Here is a 21,762-nt window from a genome sequence, read left to right on the forward strand (position 1 = left end):
GTGATGTTGGCACTCGTTCACTACAGAGAGTGAACAAGTGATGTAATGCTAAAGTTCTCAAAGTTTGATCTGACGACCGAAACGAACATCTTGGATTACCTGAGGTTTCATGAAGAAACACATATCACACTAATTTGTTTGATGTGGGCATTGACATTTTGTTAGCTGAATTTCTTATCATATATGTTGTTGGCAAGATGTACAGTTCATTTGTATTCCTTCCAAATTTCTTTTTACACAGTAAAATAAAAGTAAATGTTTTTGTAAACACAAGCATTTGAGTGACCAGTATACAATCGGGATGCTCAAAGTTCATGACCTTCAGCCTTAATGTTTATTGTGGGTTAGTCACATAATCTCTCACAGTGTACAGTTGTGTAATAGATGTGTCATGTCTGAGCTACACAATGACCTGCCTTTAGTAGGCCACAATAGTGTTGTTAACTAAAACCATTTCATTAAAATATAAATGTTAGATAAAGGAAGTAATTAGAAATGTTGCCTTGGCAACTAACAGAAATAAAATGTTTAAGTACTAAAATTACTAAGACTAAAACTGAAATGACAAAAGCACAAAATAATATATAATAATATAATGTATAAATAATCCTAACATAATTTTTTATTTGAAATGTAAATTATTTCCATGCTCAATGATTCAACTCATCTCTTGACAGTTTATCCCTAATGTAGAGCAAGTTGTCACCATGCCACTTGTTTGGAGAAGTCACATTTGTTGATACTTTCTTCTAAGTTGATAGCAGATATCCTGAACTATAATTGGCTGTATTAATTGCTGTATTACCTTTATCTAATTTCTCATATTTACTAGAAAATGTGAGATCCTGTGGCCTTTTGTGAAGATATTAAAGTGGCCATGTTAAGCTAGTGGATCGTTTTTCTTGGATAGTTTACAAAAAACGGCCTCTAGGATGTGCTGTTTCTGATGTTCTGTGTCCAGAAATATCAGTACAAAACATGCCTTTTATACATCATCCCAAAGCCACATAATCCATGGACTGTAGTTAGAAAGCAGCAGTCTTAGCGCGGCCAAAAACATTGAAAGTGACAGTCTGTGTAGGTATGTTTGTTATCGTTTTTTGGGAACACAAACGAGAGAACAGCTTATCCACAGCAGCATGTTATTTCTGCTGCATCCAATTAACCTTCCACTAATCCAGTGGCTTGTGGAGCCAGCAGTGGATCATGGTCAAATACAGGCTATCAAAGTGTGGAAAGTCACTCTAGATGTGCATGTGAGTATCAAAGTCGGCTAAAAATAAAAGCGATAAGAGTAATAGTGGTACACGGCAGTAAAACTCTGATACAAAAGTCCTCAATGGACAAACAGGCATCAGCTGTGTTGAGTGCTGCTATGCTCATTCTTGGATGAAAATTTATGGTGCATCAGTTGGGAAATATACTGCATTGATTCCTCTGACAGTAAGATTACTGTTCAGCACATGTAACTGTGAAAGGGGAGGGAGGAGTTGAGAGAGAGAGAGAGACAGAAAGAGACTGAAAGAGACTAAGGGGATTAGGAGCCTTCTCTCGAAACAGTGCCCATGCCAGTCAGAGCATTTTCCGATGGAGGTCCTTCATCTTCACTTTGAACTATTGGCGAATTCTCTAACAAGAGACAGATTGGATCACAGAGCAAGTCAAGTGAAGAAAAAATGGGATGGTTTAGGTTAAAAAAACGAATCTTCGGTATGTATATGATAATCAGAAACCAAGGCTGGACTAAAGTGCAACCGGTTCTTGAAGAGCAGAAGATATGATATCTAAAAGGTGCCTCTAAGAGATCTTTAACTTCTGGTTCCAGTGGTTTTCCTCGCTTCATACTATTACTTGCATCGATAACTGGTTTTTAGGATTACCATTCACTATGTGACAGTCTCATTCTGGATCCGACACAATTTTTGCTTTTCTGTTCCACCTGTTGGATAGTTAAATGGTGCTAATAACTGAGAATGGTGTTGCAGGAGGTGTACTTCTGGTTAAAGATCACCAACACGGCACCGGCCACAACCAAGCGAGAGGCTGGAACAATGAGGAGTCCTCCATACAGAGCTCCACTTTTGTGGAGCCGACAGAGGACTCTTATTATGCAGATGATGAAGACCACCATCTTTATGATGAGGATGACGACGACGATGACGTCTATCAAGAATTCGAGGAGTTGGATTTTTCAGAACTACCAGATACCAAGAGCATTACATCAGATGATTCCTTCTACCCACCTGATGATTCACTCAACTTTGAAAAATATCAGGATCCTGAGAGCCCCGAGCCAATCAGCTTCTTTAAAGCGTGCTGCTCTAACAATGCTATCATCGTCAAAATCATGATAAGACAAGGTGTGACGGAGGAGGAGGTGCGAGAGATGGACAAAAATAACAGAGTAAGTTTTGCTATGGTTGTGAAATGTATATTTTCTGCTCCACCAAACTTAAATGTAAAAATGATTATTTTCAAACAGGTTTCCCAAAACCCGCCATAAGTCGGACAAACAGAAAGTCCCGCCCCCAAACTCATACCATTGGTTGAATCAATGCTGTTAAATCAGGATTCTCAAAAACAGAGCAATGTTTTAAAAGTGCCTCAGTGTTGAAACAGCTACAAATGGCTTATTTAAGTTCTCTGCATATTAGGTTGAGATAAGAGTATTTTAACGAAATAAGCTTTAAATATTGTATTGATCATTAATTTTGTTATCTTTTATTTGCAAGAGTAAAGACAGGTTTAAACACCAGTGCATATCAAGGCTCAAAGACAGCTCTGAATATATTTAAGTGGTCTTAAAAGGTAAAAATATCTAGTGAGTTGGTCTTTGGTTTGGCACCACAGGTTGAAACATAATCAGTCATAAGAATTCAACTGCAGGAATGTACTCATGCAGTGTGGGAAAATCTCTGTCTTTAAGATTGCTTTGAGTTTTCTGAATATTGGAACAATGAACATATTAATTTCCAGAATCCATTCAATCGAACCTTGTGTTTAAAGAGTACATTCTTGACTGGCAAAAAGCCTTTCACTCCCTTTAGCTCCGAGAAGCTTACAATTATGACAATGTGGGTGATAACAGTGTCATGTTTATGCAAGGCTATTATCATATCAAAGAGTCTTTAAGCATGCACGATCCACGCAGTGCTCCTCAGGGAATGAGCTCATGCGCTGAAGCTGTCTCCTTCCTCCATAAATATCGACATTGCGCTGAAGTGAGGCGGAGACTTTCATCCGTACATAAATATGACATTAAAAGCACAGTCTATAAGGAAAGAAATCTGGCTTGGATGACGTGCCGCCTTGACGCATGATGGAATTGTGTTGAGTCTATAAATATTAGATCGTAGTGATGTTTTCATTGACATGACACCCACCACATAGTCAATATATGCAAATGGAATGGTCATTAAGTCCAGGAGTTTACAAACTACTGTCCAGGGGCCTGCAAGGTGGTGCTAAGGGGTCTGTGGAAAAGTTCAGAGATAAAATATGATTGATAAATGAATACAGAATATTAATAGAAAATAAAGTGTTTTCTCTAAATAATGTAATCTTGAGATTAAAAACAATTCAATTTAAAAACTTCATAGAATTTATGAAATATATATAAATATATTATATTAATTAAAGCTAAATATAATAAAACAAAAATAAGACAAAGCACAAATTACTAAAACTAAAGTGAAGATGCAATCTGAAACTATAAAAATAAAAGTTAATTCAAGATATTAATAAATACTATAAAATACAGCTAAAATAACACTGCTCTAGGGCTAAATGGGATTATATATATTCACAAAAGATTGAATAGATTTCTAAGTCAAATCTTTGTTTTGACTTGATGTCCAGTTGTGTTGATCTCCAGCTGATCTCCAGCCAGCTAAGCCCTGGAACAGATGGGAGTTTGGACCGCAGTCCGAGATGCAGATCGTAATCATGCCTGAGCTTTTAAAAGGCTCTCGAAGATGACAAAATACTGCCTAGACAGGGATTTCTTCTGCATGTCATATGAGGAGAGAAACCCTAATTTGTCCATTAAGCGCAGAACTTATAATGTAACCGTAATTCCACTCAAAGGAGTCTGGCTGTAGGCCATAAAGCCTAAATTTGAATCCACCACCCATTGTCATGCTAAATTATATGCCAGAATTGAGATGACTTCCTTCCTGAATGAATCATTTGAACTGAAATTGCATTGACTACTGCTAAACGGGTCTGTCTTGCTGAAAATAGAGCTATAATAAATGAAGCATCACCTATTGCCCCCATCCTTTGTGCCTCCGCAGTCACTGAGACCATGTCGGTATTGAAAAAGATAGTTTGCCGTGCTTTGCCGCCTGGTACAACCATTGAATTTGTTAATAAACATCTCATTTAACTATTCATCGTTGTTGAATTCTATCTATCTCTATCTAGGACTGAAGGCTTGGTCTGTGACTCACTCTTAACTCAGACGGTGCGGTTTGAAAACTCAATGTTCTGAACGCAAACAGAAACAACACATGCACGGAAACAAACGGTTACTCACACAGAGACAGAAAAACGCTTGTTTTCCCCAAAGCAGAAGACTCTGTGACAGGAAAAGCCATGTAGTCGTCCTTTAAGATTCTACGACCCATTTGCATGTGAATGTCTCCAAGCCCTGATCATTTGTTTAATACAAATCTTATTCTACAGCCATTAGCACAGGGGAAATTATATGTGCTGCACAGTTAAACAGCACCATTAAGCGCTTATATTTAATGATCCTGTTTATCAGTCTCGGGAATGATCAACCTGTTTGCAGCGCTGATAATTAAAACAGAAAAACTGAAGGTTTTTGGTTGAGGAATCCTGCTGTCTGTTGGGGATGCACATCCGGTAGCTTAAATTTTTAGATTTCACCTTGAAGTTTGTATTCACCCTCACTGTTGAGCTCCTGTTGGTCCCGGGAGGGGGAGCTTTAGGAGGTTAGAGAGGCTTTCCTTTACAATCACCTTACGACAGTGTGACATTTCCCTTCCCTGTAAGACTGTTGTGTAATCTGATATGATCCCTATGAAGTGTCACTGGGATCCACCACCATCTCATATTGTACTGGCCTGCAATAACCTTTAAAACTGATCTATATATATTTAAAAAATAAAATCAAAAAACAATATTTGCAAGGGAGCCTTGGTGACTAATAGAGACAGACAATGCGTCCTAAATCGTGTTAAAAACTAGTTTTTTTTCCCTTAGCTGCACATCGATTGCATTATAGCTATAATCATATTCAGTTTCTTGATATTCTGGAGTTAAGAACCATAAATGCCAGCAGACAAGCGCTCTGAGCCCAGAGGGAACTCCATACTAAATCTTAGCTAATAGTCTTTATGGGGCTTACCATCTGCCTGTAGTGCTCTATAATCACTCACAATCTGGAGACACACAAGAAAACCGAACTGCTCTGTACTACTCAAGTAATGGCTCTGACCTCATACATTTGTTTTTATTTCCTCGTAACCCTCTCTCATCTGTGCTTTTTAGATTTGCTGAATTGCTTTGTGATTTTTTTTATGTGGTACTACACTCAGATAGCGGGTCTCTCCGTGTTGCACTGCATTTGTCTATGAGTTTTCAGCTGTACAGTTAGTTACGCTTGATTGTTAGAGGTTCTCAATTCCAGTCCTGGGGGCCCCCTGCTCTGCACATTTTGCATGTCTCCCTTACTTAACACACCTGATTGAGATCATCAGCTTGTTAGTTCAGTTCATGGATCTCTCTCCTAATGAGCTGATGATCTCAATCAGGTGTGGTAAATAAGGGAGAGATGCAAAATGTGCAGAGCAGGGGGCCCCCAGGACTGGAAGTGAGAATCACTGTAGACATTGCAAAAAATACTTTATCTTTCATTTTACTGTATTTAGATAAAGTAACTTGTTTAGAGTCTAAATGACATTTTCAAATGTTAAAATACATTCTTACTATGTAATAAAAACTATAAGTCATTAACAGATTTACTTGAAACGTAAACACTGGCTCTGTGGTGCTTTCAAAACATTGTTTGTTTGAGTGACACACATACACAAAGTACATTGGTTTAACCAATGGCATGAGCTTAAAGAAGGGGCTATCACATGTCCAACCAATGGAAGAAGAGGGGAGTGTTCAGGAAACCTGCTAGAAACAATCACTGCCTCCAAAATTGTGTATTATGTGGTACATTTGATGAAATTATTTATTTCTCTACTGGTAATAAAGTATGTTTTACAAATACGATTTTAATCCAAACAGCCGACATGGTGGAATTGTCATGTTGCTTGGCTATTTACAAATATTGGTAACAGTGGTGTTCCAGGGGCCTGTACCATGATGGTAGATGAACTAATTCAGCGTTACAGGATTAGTTTCAAGCTGACAAAACCAAACCACTCCAATCCGGCTTTGTTGGTACCATGATGCTGATCATCAACTTTCTGTGTCAACTCAGGCTTTGATCCTGAGTTTGTGGAGCATGTGCACATGAACGTGTGACATCACTGGCAAACAGCCAATCACGAGCCTTTGCTAAAGGTTAAGAGATTGAAGAATATGATCAATTTAAATGCAATTACAATGAAAAAAGTACTTGTTCATGAAAGAGGACAAATAAATGATCTTGCTTTATAAGGGCAGTCACAAGTGAAACTTAAGTTAGTTTATATAGTTGGAAATATTCAGCGATAGAGACTCGAACATGTAAGGTCACAGTCATTTTTAAAGCATTATCTATTGATTCTACAGCTTATTTATAATATATACGATCTGTATACATTCATTTAAAATAAATGATTTAAAATAACTGTTAAACTAAAATTGTGTGTAATGGATTAATAATAATATAAATCATTATATAAATCATATAAAATAACTCAGTTTTTAGTACTAGTGACCTTTAATTTGGAGCAAGAGACACTTGGGGAGTGACTTTTTTTGTGTCAGACATGTCACTTTGCTCACATCTGATTGGTCCAATTTCAGTTTGAGATCTCTAACTCAGAACATAACCTGCCCCGGAGCAGGTTAGCCGTGGAGTGTAAGTTACTATGGCAATGAACGCAGCTAAAAGCCAAGTCACTTTCATGGTACCTAAAACCCAGGATTGGTGCAAACTAAACTGTAATTTACTTGGCTAGCCAACTAATCCGGCTTAATGGTACAGGCCCCAGAAGTAAAAATCCCATTCATTTTCTCCAAAGGGGGATTGACTTTTAACAATAACATTAAAAACTTTAAACACAGACCTACTGGGAGCTACAAGGTTGTTTAATTGAAGTTATATGCTTTTGTTGAAGCCATCGGCCCACAATATTTCAACATATATATATATATATATATATATATATATATATATATATTTTAATTACTGTGTTCAGCAGTGGAATTCCTGGTGAAAACTACATAATCCATGATCGTGCCCACAAATCTCTAACGATCAGGAAACTAAAAGAAGCAAATCAATAACCAAATGAGCTCTGTATGCCTACTCCCATGAAGCACTGCGAATGGTGTAACTGACTCAGTCGCTATATGCATATTTTGCAATAATCTTATAACTTTTAAACAATTACCCTTTAAAACCCCTATGGGGAAAATACAGTCACTTTAGTTTGGAGACCAATTGTCACTATTAACTAACTATTAACTATGACTCTATTCAAACTCCCGCTTATTAATAGTAAGGTAGTTGTTAAATTTAGGTATGGAGTAGGATTCAGAGATCTAAAATATGGTCATGCAGAAGGTGGCATTAATATGTGTTTTATAAACACTAAAAAGCAGCAAATATGCTAGTAACAGGCATGCTAATAAGCAACTAGTTAATAGTGAGAATTTTTCCCTGAAGTGTTACCAAAAATACTTTCAGAACCAAACACTGCTGAAAACACGGGGAGGCACTGTTGCACACTATGCTTTTTGCATAGCCTATACATTTTATTTTAAAATGTGTTTTATGGAAATGTTTTAATTAGAATTTCTCACTTCATCGGTAATACCCATAGAAATATGCAGTAGTGTCTTTGCAGAAATATTGACTGATCTAACTATAGGCTCCACTTACCAGTCTAAATATGCTTCTGCGTTTACTCTGAAGATCATGAGCTCATCGACCTCATAAATAAGACCACTCAACCTTTCCTACCCTCAGAGTCCCTCCAGAGATAGATGTGGAAACTCATCCTCCAACAATCCCTGCCCTTAAATGAACTGCTACATAGTAGGGTTCACCGCTTCAATGTCTCTGCAGTTTGCACGTTAAACACTTTCTTTAGTAGTAATGATGGACATTCAGGAAAATGACTGTTGAGATTACTCATATTTTTCCTCTCCACCACTTACAGACGGGTCTGATAGTGGCGTGTTACCAGGGCTACGTGGATGTGGTCATTGCACTCTCGCAGTGTCCATATGTGGACGTGAACTGGCAGGATAACGAAGGGAATACGGCTCTCATGACTGCTGCACAAGCAGGTAAGGGAAATTACAATCATCAACTCCCAGTAGATCCACCTGGGCCTTCATTTGGCTGTTCTATGAAACAAGAGCCAATATATTACAGCTGCTCGCATTGCAGCCTGTTTGAGTGACATTTCTAACTGGATGAAAGACCATGACCTTCAGCTCAACCTTGCCAAGACAGAACTATTCGTGGTCTCAACCAATCCATCACTTCACCACAACTTCTCCATACAGCTGGGTTCATCAACAATAACTCCTTCCAGGACGGCCAGGAACCTTGGAGTTGTGATCGATGATCAGTTAAGCTTCACAGACCATATTTCTACAACGGCCCGTTCCTGCAGATTCACCTTATACAACATTAGGAAGATTAGACCCTTCCTGTCGGAGCATGCCGCACAACTCTTCGTCCAAGCTCTTGTTCTCTCCAGACTGGACTATTGTAATGCTCTCTTGGCGGGCCTTCCCACATGTACTATCAAGCCTCTGCAACTGATCCAGAATGCAGCAGCCAGAGTGGTCTTTAATGAACCAAAGAAAGCTCAAGTTACCCCTCTCTTCATCAGGTTACACTGGCTACCAATAGCCGCTCGCATCAAATTCAAGGTACTGATGCTTGCCTACAAGACGACAACTAGCACTGCACCAATATATCTAAACTCACTAGTTCAAACTTATGCACCCTCCAGAAGCTTGCGTTCTGCAAGTGAACGACGCCTTGTGGTGACATCCCAAAGAGGTACCAAATCCCTCTCACGGACCTTTTCCTGGACTGTGCCCAGCTGGTGGAATGACCTCCCGATCTCAATTCAAACAGCTGAATCTTTAGCCATTTTCAAAAAACATCTAAAGACGCATCTTTTTCGCCAGCACCTGACCAACTAATACTAACACTAACCTGGTCTATCTATTTAAAAAAAAAAAAAAAATCCCTAGCTACCTGTTCTGTGCTGGGCTAACTGAGACTTGTCATGGCACTTGTATACTGCTGCACTCTTGATGGTCTGATTGCTTCTATTGTTCTCATATTGTACGTCGCTTTGGATAAAAGCGTCTGCTAAATGATTAAATGTAAATGTAAATATTATCCTTTATCATACTTGGGGTTAAAGTCATGATGAAACAAAAGTAGCAACAAATCTTCTCTTCGGTATTGGGGCATATATCCAAAAAAATTAAGATGAGGTCTTGATTCAGACAGGAGGCAGATATGAATGCAAGCTTGCAGTCATTTGTAAGAAAGGGACTAAATGATTGGAGAAGCCCAGCAGAAGAAAAAAAAAAGAAAAGAATGAAAGACACTAAAAAAAGCTTCATAAAAGTGCCCTAACAACCCTTAGCATTGTGGCATTAACTTTTGCATGCTTGCACACTGTTTATATTGCATCTGTTTCAGAAGCTCAAACAGTGGAGCATGGAGATCATGATTTGATTTTCAAGGAACTCATGGGCCTCGTTTACACTGCAGGTCTTGATTTGTTGCCTAGGCCTATATCAGATTTTTTTAGACCGTCCATTTACACGTTCTTTCAATTGTGACCTATATCTGATTCACGTGTTTACACTTGCCATACCTTCTAAAATATCGCGCATGCTCAAAGAATAACATGAGATCATTAAACCGCAGAGATGTACCAAATTGTTGCAGTTTTAATGACGGAATTGAAAAATTGGAATTGGGTCACAATTAAATGACAGTAAACATAGCCAAGATGTTGCTTTGTATAAGTGTCTGCCAAATGCATTATTGTAAATGTATTCTGTCCTTTTGAATTATAGGTCACAGTATGATTACCAACTACCTGCTGAACTACTTTCCCGGGCTTGACACTGAGCGCAGGAACTGCCATGGCTTCACTGCGATGATGAAAGCAGCCATGCAGGGTCGAGCCGAATGCGTACGGTCTCTCATGATGATAGGTACAGTATCTATCATCAGCTGAAAAATTCATATGGGTTCCTAATTTAGTTCATGCATACGAAATAATCCATTTTGTTCCTTCATGTGGGCATTCATTTTCCCCTCATTGTCTGATGTTTTTCGCTATGCAGGAGGAGACATTGAAGCAAGGGACTTTGGCCGTAAGCTGACTCCACGGGAATGGGCTCTGTTCACGGGCCGCTACGAGACCGCCAGACTGATGGCCCGACTGATGGAGCAGCCGTGTGCCGAACAGTTCTGTGACTCTTACCACATGGAGTGGCCTATGCTAAGCGAACTGGAAGCTCGTCCAAAGGAGCCCAAGTCCTGCTGGAGGAAGTTCTCAGAGTGCGTCTGTAATTTGTTTACCATCAGCATGAAGACCAACCCTGTGGACGAAGGCGCCATGGACTACATGGTGCGCATGACCACAGCGCTGGCCAGCCCGTTCATAGCCACCGCCTGCCACACTGTGTGTCCGGGCAGCCCTCCGTGTGTTGGCAAACGTCGCCCTGCTGTCCAGGACATCCTCCGTAAACAGCGCTTGGCTAAGCTGAAGAACCTCGGGCCTGAGCGCCTCATCAACTACAAGCGGCTCTTCCAGAACTCCAGGGTGCTGCTGGTACCGAAGAAGCAGGAGCGGCGTGCCAGTCTGCAGCCACAGTTACTGCAAAGTGTCGCAATGGCCTCCACCATGGCCCTGAGGAGAAGCAGCCTCCTGCCGCTTCACATGATGCGCAGGAGCAGCGTGCGTCCTGGGATGGTGGTTCCTAAAGTCATGCTGTGCAAAGCAGCTTCTCCCACATTCATCCCGGAGCGGCCGCCACGCAGGACTTCAAAAGACGTATCGCACCTACAGATCCCTAAATGGAAGTACAAAGCTCTGAAGGAGGAGAAGAAGAAAGCTGAACGCATGGATAGGTTGAGACTGCCTGTTGGGAGGAAAAAGTGATGTGGCTTTTGATGCCTTAGTGTTTTTAAGAATGTCTTCCACTGTGAAGACATGTGAGGGTCAGGAATACTCATTGTACACTACTCTTTTAGACTGGTATGGACTAAATTTGATAACATTTGCTCTTACTGATACATTAAGGCGTAATGATTCTAATTTATAGAAACAGCTAACATATTTGTAATGTGTAGATTTTTTGGTTCATTATCTTAAGCCAAGTCATACTTGAAAGTTTATGCATACTAATTTCTATTTTTTATATTGCTCTCAAAAGGAGTGTTATATAAAAAAAGCTGCTAAAACATATTAAACAAAACAATGAAGTACCTTCATAACAATGAAATACTATTTGGCCTGGACATTTTCTCTTCTCTATTTATCTCTTTGAAGGTTATTAATCCAGGAGTCTGCATTACAAAACATTCCTTAGTTTTGTTGACTTTCTAAGATATTCGCACAGAAGCTATTCCCTGTAAAAGTGACTTCTGATTCATTGCTGCCATAGGTAAATAACTAGAATAAAAATATGCGGTAATATTTGCGCTTTTAACCAATGCAAAAAATTACCTGTTTGCAGTATCAAGCATCATAACATACTGTTTTGTCTTCACACTTAAATTTAAGAGTTCCCGCTCTTACGATTTTTTACGCGTTTCAAACAAATGTGGCGCGCATGCGCAAAAAGGCGCTCTGAGTCTGAACCAAGCAGTTTACTCATGTTCAAAGTGGGTGATGAATTAGATTACCTAATGAAACAACTCAAATGTATTGCTAAGAAGTAAATACAGGCTACTAGACGTCTGAGATACATCGTCTAAAACAGTTGATTTGAAATCTGCTCGTTGGGTAGTTAAGGCATTTATGTCAGTCATAAAGATGTCAAATGATAGTGTTGAAATCCTTTAATAACAAAGAAGTTTGTAAGGGGTGCACCTGCACCAGCAATGCAGTGAAATGGGTAGTAAACTTCCAGTAGGGGTCAGTATTACATCTAGTCACTTGCGATAAGGCTCATGTTCCAAAAACACACAATCCAGACATGTGGCCATTTCCGCTCTCAAAATGCATCTTTCAGTATCCGTATCTAACGACACGCTTACATTAGCAATAAAAATCAACATTCACATCACACCATCACCACATTTCTATGCTTCAAGCCGAGTGTATAGGGATTAATACTCTCTTATGTATTAGCATTGATGAGATTGAAATGAATGGATGTGAAGGGTCTGGTGTTTTAGAGGCACGGGTTGTCGTTTAGCGCCTGCCTCACTTTTTTCTTTTGCAGACTGGTTCTCAGGATCAAGTGAGAAGCACATAGCCTGTCAATGTCAAAATATCTCTCTGTGGGGAAAATAGTAATGAAACAGTCGTGATGAAATCCTAACAGCTCGCAGCTTGCCTGCCTGACCTCTATAGCTATCTAGAATTCTATCAAAAATACAATGAATTGAAAACTCACATCAGTACAAGGTAACCAAAAATCTTTTAGTGTGTTAGTGCTGATGTCTGGAACACAATAAATGCAGTTGACTAAAATAGACACAAAATACATCAGTGCTGTTAAAAGTGTTTTAAAAAATCATCTTTTTTAAATCTACGTGGATATATAATGTGAATAGGCTATATAGCCTATATTTGAAACCAAATCTGGCAGTAAAATGTGTACCAATGTCAGATTCACCCAAAGAAATGACTCAGACACGGGACAAAATAAATCACAAAACAGTGATTCTCCATTAGTTTATATAGCAGTTGCAACCCGGCATTAAAAAGGTTCACAATTCTCTCAAACACTTTGTCTAGCAACAGAAAAAAAGTTTTACTTACATCTTCAATACAGGTTGTCTGATATGTCTACTTTTTCACAGATATTTTGCTTGTTCTCAGACGTTCACTATCAATGGTGCTGAAGATATGCGAGTTTGGGGATCATCCTGAATCCTTGTATCTGACAAATACCTCTAAGTGTAAAATGACATGAAGGGAAGACCAGGGCTTGCTTCATACCTTCCTGAAATCTGACAGACTTGATGCTTAATGTTTGAAAATTACAAAAATGATAGGGTATTGTCAGTCTTTGTTCTCCGTTCAATCAATAGAGGAATGTTGACCCATCTTCTCCTGCAATAAGATGACCTGAGATAAGGTATAGGCAATTACCTAAGAGAAAAAAAAAATTAAAAATCAAGAGGTGTGTCTATATGCACAGCTCTCCTTCTAGAGCACAGGTTGTGCAGGAATCAAAGCTATTCATTTTAGTGGCATCCATTTTACTAAGGACATGAAACACATTCAAAACGCATTAATAAAAGGTAGCAATATAGGCCAAAAGGTGTATGAGGATTGTTTTAGCACCTTTCCAAGTCAATATTAGAAGCTTCATCATATCAGCCCTCACTGAGCCCTGGTCTCGCCTGTTTTACACAGCAAACAACATGACAATAGGAGGTCAACATCTGGATTAGAAATTAAGGTGAACAAAACCCTATGCTTTTTTTTAACTAGCATTTTTTACTTGCAATGTTTCTGCATTAGGTGACATCCACATCTGCACATAAAAAGTATATATATTTTGTATTTATATAATATATATCCATACTCTATTGACAGATCTGTCTACGATGAGCTTAAGAACCACTGATTTTCTGGAAGAAAAAAGCAGATTTTGCAAATGTCTATTTTACAACACAGCGTCAACTAATTGTACATCTTTGGAGGGGAAGTAGCTGTCAAAGACCATGTCCCTCCTTTTCTCGTTACAGTGTGAATGCTGTCGAAACATTGTTTTTAAAAAAAGCATTTACAAACGGGCATTGACAGAACCAATGACTTGTCGTTAAACGTAACTTCAACAGCAGCTCTATAGCACCCCTTGGGTCAGGGATTACCACATTTGGCACATAACTAAGCACAGATCTCTCAATGGCTTGTGGAATGACCAGTCTTCATGTCAGTACAGTTGGGGAAAAAAGAGAAAAAAAACTGACAGATAGGCCTGAAAATGTTCTTGCTATTGGTGGTAAACTCTGTCCAGGCAGTGATGCTCTGTCGTCACTTAAAAGTAGTTTCTTTCCTCGCATAGAAAAAAGGGGGGGGGCACATTAGAGCAAACGACACTTCTGAATTATATGCTTTCTGCTGCATTTCTTACCAATCAAACAGGATGCTGGAGTTCAGTGAGTGTATTTTCCTCTTTTTTTTCTCTTTTTTTTTAAAATACAGGAAAATAAAATGATATATTGAGCCACATGGGAGGACACAGTAGTCTTTGCGTAATATACACAATGCACCTTGTATCTACATCTGTAATATACAACAAGTACTTTACACCAGACTTAAGAAGTTAAAAAGGAGGTACAAAAACAGGCAAATAATAAAAAAGAAACCAAAAAAAGATAGAAAGGCTAAGAGTGTAACGGAGCACTCCATAAAAAGCATGGTTTAACATAAAGAAATGTAAAAAAAATGTGTGAAAACTACTTCCTTAGCTTGTGTCGAATGTCGTTTTCTTGTGCTTCACGTAACTGTCCCATCTCTGCGCCACATATCTTCCGCTTTCCCGTTTACATGTCGATTCCCTCCACCGCTTTGCAAAAACACCAAAGTTCAAGTGGTCCTTTCTGTAAAACGCATGAGCTTCCTTCCTAAATCCTCTCTCTTCCAGCACTTTCCTAACCTTGCTCATCGGCCGAGTGGCAGCCCACTGTGGTGCGAGCAGTGAACCGAACTGAAGGTTTACGTGTGTGAGATGTCTACTAGTGTTCATGCACATGCTGGGCTGGTCTCTGTGTAATGGTGTCCGTAGGCCAGCCTCCAGCCTGCCTCTGTGCCTCTACACCCAGGAGTCCGGCGAGGCAGGGTAGTGGCTCGTCTCGTAGTTGAGTTCACTGTACGGGCGGGATGCCGAGTAAAAGTCCACGTAGTTCCCCGTGGACTTCAGTCCCAGGTGCATGGTGCCATCAGCGGCGGGTGGGGGGCGTTTATGCGCTTGGTCCTCATAGTACGGCTCCTCAAAGTTGGCTCCTGGGGGAGTCTGGAAGGGAGGGTAGGCCTCTGGAGGGTTGCCTTGAGCGGAGACCTGACGAAAACAATGAGAGCGTAAGGGCTGCTTTGGGAAGTGACAAAATGTGTTATGTGGTAGTTCAGAAACTAAGAATCTAATTTACAATTCAAATCAAGCACTTTCCGTGTAATAAAGTTAAAAGGCAATGAATGTATGTTATATAAAAGGTACTTCTAAACCAGTGTTTCCCAGCGTTTTTCGGCCTAGGTTCCCCCACAGAGCCATCAAAAAGACTCAAGTACTTCATCCACACCAAACCAGAAATGTGTTCATTTTAACTCATAATATACTGGATTATTTTATACTATGATTAATATAATTCACTAATTTAATACAACATCTACTTGGTGTAAAAATTATACTTAATAAATAGCAAATATATACTTCTACAAGTTTTATCCAGACAATTGTAGTTTTCTTTGTAAAAAGAAACCGATTAATTGGCTTAATGGTCATTTTTTTATTTAACCATTGATAACCTTGTATTTTAAACTTAAAATATCTGAAAGAAAAAAAAGAAAAAGAAAAAAGAAAATATTTTTAAATACCTCAGGAACCTGCTTAAAGGTACGTATCCTTTATAACAACTGACAATCAAAATACAATAAGTTATAGAAATGTAATAATGTAATGTAAAGATGTAATAATGATATACAGATATATTTGGTTACACTTTATTTTAAGGTGTCCTTGTTACAGTGTAAATATACATTTAGGTACTGAGTAATATTAATTAACTACATGTACTTACTATATGGTTAGGGTTAGGATTAAGGTTACTTGCATGTAATTATGCATAATTTATAGTTATATTATAATTGTAAGTACATGTAACATTTGTAACAGCGACACCTTAAAATAAAGTGTTACCATATATTTTATATTAGTATTATTATATTAATATTATAATAATTATAACAGTTGCCTTTAAAAAACATTTAATAAACGTTAAAACATTTCCCCTTTTTTGACACATGAAAATATCAAGATAAGATACACGTTACAACTCTGTGTGACATTGTGAACTCACCTGGTTATGCTTGATGTCATCACCAGGAGACATGTAAGCACCTCTGAACAGTGTAGATGTCCCACTGGAGATTTGAGCTGCAGAGACAGTGAATTATAAAGATTCTCAGAGGACTGGCAGGTACTTTGACTTTTTCTATAGCTACAGAAAATGTTGACATGAAACAGGTGTGCGGGTATATGAATATGCAGTTCATGACTTTTGTCGAGGTAAAAGACTTCACACCAAGAAGCAAAGGTGAGATATCAGACACTTTTCTGTGGAATAAACCTGTTACACTGTTATAGAGGTCTGTGCGGGACTGTTTTTTTAGTCCCGCTCCCGCGAGGTTTTATTCCGCATATATTCACTCCGCTTAGAATAATTTTCTTCCCGACCCGACCGTTCCCGCTAAATTTAGAACTCGTTTCCAGAATCTCACATTTAAATTTCCTCTACTAAAAGAAAGAGAGATAGGCTAACAAATAAACGTGTAGTCTGCACAAAATTGTATTTGTTATTTTATTCGTCTTGTCAAGAGTCTTGAATTTATTGACTTATTTGTGTCTTAAGACATAAAATTCGTTTAACATTTTGCTGCCAACACAGTAGGAAAAAAAGTGTATTTTTATTCATCTTGTCAGGATACAATTTAACATTTACAACACAATAGGAAAAAGTGTCGCAGAGAAGAAAAAAAAATGTAGGTTGTACAAAAATAGCCTATTAGTTATTTTATTCGTCTTGTCAAAATACTAAAGTTTAACATTTTGCTGTTAACACAGTAGGAAAAGTGTTGCAGAGAAAAATAAATAAATAAATACGACACCTGTCATTTAAAATTATAGGCTAAGCAAAATATAAACAAAACCGAGTTGAACGTTATTCAAGGACAGCGCATCTTCACTTTGCTCCATCCTTATTCTGCTCTGTCACTCATCGACAACCTGCCTGTTCTGTTCTGCTGTGTGCACATACCCCGCAAATGAAATGCGTGACGCAGAGAGCACTGGTTCATGCGTGCAGTGCGTGCATAACAGTCCTGATTGCAGGCTGTACCGGATATGCTGTTCTGAAAGGACGTCGGGAACAGGATATTGTTAAACCGCCCGCTCCCGTTCAAATTACACCAGAGTTACCGACCGCTACCGCGTTTTATTTGGGAATTTAATCCCGCGTCGCAAGAAATCTGGTTGGTTCCCGCGGGAGAGCTGCGGGAATGCAGACCTCTACACTGTTACTTTCACTAATTACAACTCTCTCATGTAATTCACTGCCTTTATTTGATGGTTTGTCTGTCAGTCATTTATGGAAGCGTTAACCTTCTAAACCTTACCTGCCATGGCGTCTTTTCTGGAGGTGTGCTCGCCCTTGTTTCCATGGTAACCAGAATTGGTTCCAGTTGACTCATAGTCTGTCTTCCTCTCCTTCAAGCTCATCATTTCTCGAGGGGAGGTGGGAGCACTTGCTAAAAAACACAGCAAGTCAACCAGTAATGAGTGAGAGGGGAAAAACAGCCTGTTTGTTTAGGCTAAAGTATCTTGACACATTTGAAAGTACAATAAGATCTCATTCCATCAAGGGATCTTTTATTTTACATAAAAAACTCATTTACTGTAATGAAGCAATTCTCTTGTTGCCTTTTGAGGCAAACAAGTGTCAGTGCTCTCCTCCTAATTGCTAAATGGAATTGGTCAGGTAATTGATTGGTTTTGTCTGGGCTTCTTACTCGTTCCTTGAGCAATAATTTATTTCACCTTTCTTGTCAGCTTTGTGTTTGGCAAAGCTTTGGTTAGTTTAAATTAAGCTGTCTATACGCTTTCTGTCAGAAAGTGAGATCCAAGTATTTCTACAAGGTTACACTTAAAAAAGGTGATTAACCAAATATTATATTAACAGATTACTGCGTAGCTTATGCACATTCAAATTGAAAACATTAAAGTTTAGCAAAATTATATTATATTATGTTTTATATTATAAATATATAAATTTGTTGGAGAGGAAATTTGACAACACAAAATATAACATAACTGTCGTAATTTTAGTAAAACTGCAATCATTTTTTACCCATTAAATACGGTGGCCGAGAGAGCTCAACGCGCTGCAACTTCAGAAAACACATGCAAATAGAAAAAGCACCAGTGAATAAAGAAAACATCTTCATCAGTTTGACAGCAGGTGGTGCAAATGCTCACAACGCAAACAAATAAAGAAACTCGTATTTCTTTGTTTGTTTGTGTTGTGAGCATTTGTAGCGCGTGTGTTGTCAAATTGATGAAGTTGTTTTCTTAATTTGCAGGTGTTTTTTTCTATTTGCAGCGCGTTGAGCTCTCTTGGCCACCGTAATTAAACACTTAAATGGATTTTAATTATTTCACACTTTGTTCAGATTATCATAATTAAAACAAAAAATTATTATTATTTTTAGTATTCCATGATGAATTTTCATATAGTTTCAAAGCTGAACAAGGGCAAGGGTAAAACAATAACATTTATACATAGAAGGCTACTGAAAAGTGTCAAAACATAATAATAATAAAAATGTTTACAGAGTTTTAATGTGACCTTCATATAACAAAAAGCAATATGAAATCTGTTAATGCAACCCCTGGGACATACACGTGAAGTGTACAGAGTTGAAGAAACACCCAATAACTTCCTCAGTAATTCAAGAAAAGATTATTTTACAACAAAGCATTTCATTATATCAGAAAGAGATACTTAACGTGCCATCATTTAATTATTTAGATGTTAATGAATCAGCTCTTGATGAAAGATTCTGTGTTTTAACTATTTTTAAGCCTGACTTTGTTGGCTGGTATGCAGTCGACGCGAGATGGCCATCTTAATTGCAAATGTATTCATTTTCATTTCCCTGAGAAATGACAAATTGCACAATTTAAAAGGTGTGAGATTCTCATTTGGGATAGCTCCCCACCACATTCTCCCAAGCAGCAGGTAGAATAAATATGCCCCCTCTTCGTTTGTCCCATGATAGGTGAGGACATTATGAGCATTTAATATTCAGGTTGCCCCTAGACTACATTCGAATAAACATAATGAGAATTCTGAATAAAGATTTATTACAGACTGGAGATGATGTAGCACTATTAATGCAAGCATAAAATGAGTTCAAAAGCAGAATCTACTAAAATAAACTTTGATATCTGAAACACAACTAGAGAACAGACAGTGCCTGCTAAACAAAGCGTGTTAATTAAGCAGAACAGACTCTTCTGTAGCGCTGTGTAATTAGGATACACATGGTGCCCTGACTGACAGTACTGTACTGTATTCTGCGACCCGTCATCATTTGAAATGGACAAATATCAGGATGTACCCTGATCTTGACAGCTGTGTTCCTTCTATGATCACATAACGGCATAAGCCACACTTTTTATCTCCTATTGATGTACTATTTTGGGATTAGTCATTATGAACGACAAGTTGACAAATTCTCCAAAAACCGACTAGTTAATAAATGAGGTCAACTTGTTTTAGATGCTTTAATTAAACATAGAAGAGGAAATTAACAAAATCTGACAAATTTCTGACTACTTGGTTTTGAAAATAAGTAGTTTTGATCATTTCAAGTACTTTTTTATTCCTCTAATCTACTCCTGACAAGGGGATAAAGATGTTGATGATAGAGAGCAAAGGAAATGTCAATGATATCGCTTGTTGTCAAAATGGAGGAAAGTGGAGCGACTCTCACCTGATCGATTATTGGGCGAGGTCCGCACTGGAGAGATAGATGGAGTGCGAGAGGAGGAATAAGGTCGTTGTCTGTCTCTCTCAATTGTAGATGAAGAGCCAACAAAGTGATACTGAGAATAGCCGTCCTGTCATTAAAATAAGAGGAGCATGATCATCTGTTAATCCTGAAACTTCACTCACTAAAACCTTTTGGTTACAAGGATATGACAGACACAGAAAGATTTTCATGTATTCGAAACGGAATTCTTAAAAAAAAAACTTGGATCAGATAAACCAAAGGGTCAGAATGGTCACCTGCTGGTAGATGCTGTAGCTGCACCACTTGGCAGCAAAAAGCCTCTACCACCACTGACGCCCATTTAAAAGAATATAGGTGCAAATGTAATAAATGTGAGAACAGCGATGTCTTCTGAATTTATTACCTTTTTATAGAGGCTTCGCAAATCTCTGTACTGCCACATGCTGTTGAGGACTTGAGATGCCGCCTTCACCACCTTCGGTGTGTGTCTGTAGGGAAACATAGAAGAGGAAATGAATACAACACATAGTCCTATATGCAATAATATATGCAATATAAGTGAATTTTCAGTTTCAAATCCATTTCTGGGGCTTCTAATATAATGAATTGCTTCATATTTTTTTGCAAAGAGTGCAAACTAAATAAAACCCTATGGTATAATACAGAAACTTTATAGAACAATCTTTCTCAGCTATATAAACAAACAGTGTTTGTAGATGTGGACTATAAATGTCTCAGTAAAATTAATTTTAGTTCAGCTCAATTTGTTCATAGATTTCTCTAATGGTGATAAATTCTAACATAGAAAATAAGCTCTAACTGGAACCATAAATACTATATCTACAGTAAATGCTGTGGCAAAGAGTTTTATACTACTGTACCATTCAAAAGTTCCAAAATGTCTTTTAAGCTTCACCATGCTTGCATTTATTTGATCAAAAATACAGTAAACTGTAACATTGTGAAGTATTACTATAATTAGAAAAAACTGTTTTCTATTTTAATGTATTTTGTCATTTATTCCTGTGGTGTAGAGCCCTGCACGGACCTCAAATTTAGGCCCTAGCCCGGCCCTGGCCCGAGATGCTCAGGCCCTAGCCCGGCCCATGTCCAACAGCTTATCAGAATTACCCCCCCCCCCCCCCCCAGCTATTATAATAGTTCAGTTTTGTATGTAATGGCAAAGTGATTATATTTAGTTTTTACTTTTTTTTTTTTATTAAGTTAATTTTGAAAAACGTTTGGAGCATTTTTTGTTCGTTAAACAAGTTATTTCTTTCTTAAAGTAACGACCAAGCGGCCAGCGGCAGACTGGCAGGCTGATCATAGCATGTTTGATCAATTTAGCCTTCTCAAATCATCACGACTTACCTAAAATAAAATCTATAGATATACTAAAACAGTTCAAGCATATAACAATGTTTAAAGGTTAAACCTAGATAAATGTGCGCTGCATCCAGTAGTTTGTGCGGAGAATGGAAGCTATAGCGCAGGACATGGAGGCACTAACGCAATCAATTGCATTTTTTTCAATGGAAACAACTTAAAATAGGCTGTAATTTTTGCTCATAAAGGTAAGAGTAATACATCATTCGGAACTATAAAGGGT

At 38.3% G+C, this 21,762-nt stretch overlaps 2 protein-coding genes across 10 annotated transcripts in view; one reads left to right on the top strand and one right to left on the bottom strand.

Moving 5' to 3' along the window:
* The first annotated feature begins 33 nt into the window (after positions 1–33).
* Positions 34–11,900, top strand: ankrd33bb (ankyrin repeat domain 33Bb). Its single transcript, XM_058745231.1, has 4 exons — positions 34–2,404; positions 8,352–8,481; positions 10,249–10,389; positions 10,522–11,900. The coding sequence occupies exons 1-4, from the start codon at positions 1,955–1,957 to the stop codon at positions 11,340–11,342; spliced, it is 1,542 nt and encodes a 513-aa protein (XP_058601214.1). The 5' UTR covers positions 34–1,954; the 3' UTR covers positions 11,343–11,900.
* Positions 11,901–13,051: 1,151 nt separating this feature from the next.
* ctnnd2b (catenin (cadherin-associated protein), delta 2b) overlaps positions 13,052–21,762 on the bottom strand; it is an 87,901-nt gene continuing 79,190 nt past the window's right edge. For 8 of the 9 annotated variants that reach the window (XM_058754106.1, XM_058754093.1, XM_058754087.1 and 5 more), the window contains 5 exons: positions 20,557–20,641; positions 20,133–20,259; positions 17,754–17,885; positions 16,439–16,515; positions 13,052–15,423 (listed from right to left, as the gene is read on the bottom strand). In XM_058754106.1, the coding sequence (XP_058610089.1) occupies positions 15,178–15,423; positions 16,439–16,515; positions 17,754–17,885; positions 20,133–20,259; positions 20,557–20,641 (667 nt within the window). In that variant the 3' untranslated portion in view covers positions 13,052–15,177. The remainder of the gene's footprint in view (positions 15,424–16,438; positions 16,516–17,753; positions 17,886–20,132; positions 20,260–20,556; positions 20,642–21,762) is intronic. The other variant, XR_009267352.1, reaches the window with a different exon arrangement.

The sequence above is a fragment of the Onychostoma macrolepis genome, chromosome 02 (assembly GCF_012432095.1).
Source record: "Onychostoma macrolepis isolate SWU-2019 chromosome 02, ASM1243209v1, whole genome shotgun sequence".
Taxonomy (NCBI): domain Eukaryota; kingdom Metazoa; phylum Chordata; class Actinopteri; order Cypriniformes; family Cyprinidae; genus Onychostoma; species Onychostoma macrolepis.

Excerpts from the sequence above, each read along its gene's own strand:
- ankrd33bb (XM_058745231.1), top strand. The coding sequence starts at position 1,955 with ATGGTGCTAATAACTGAGAATGGTGTTGCAGGAGGTGTACTTCTGGTT. Across the intron at positions 2,405-8,351 it reads AGATGGACAAAAATAACAGA|ACGGGTCTGATAGTGGCGTG; the intron begins GTAAGTTTTGCT and ends CACCACTTACAG. Across the intron at positions 10,390-10,521 it reads ACGGTCTCTCATGATGATAG|GAGGAGACATTGAAGCAAGG; the intron begins GTACAGTATCTA and ends TTCGCTATGCAG.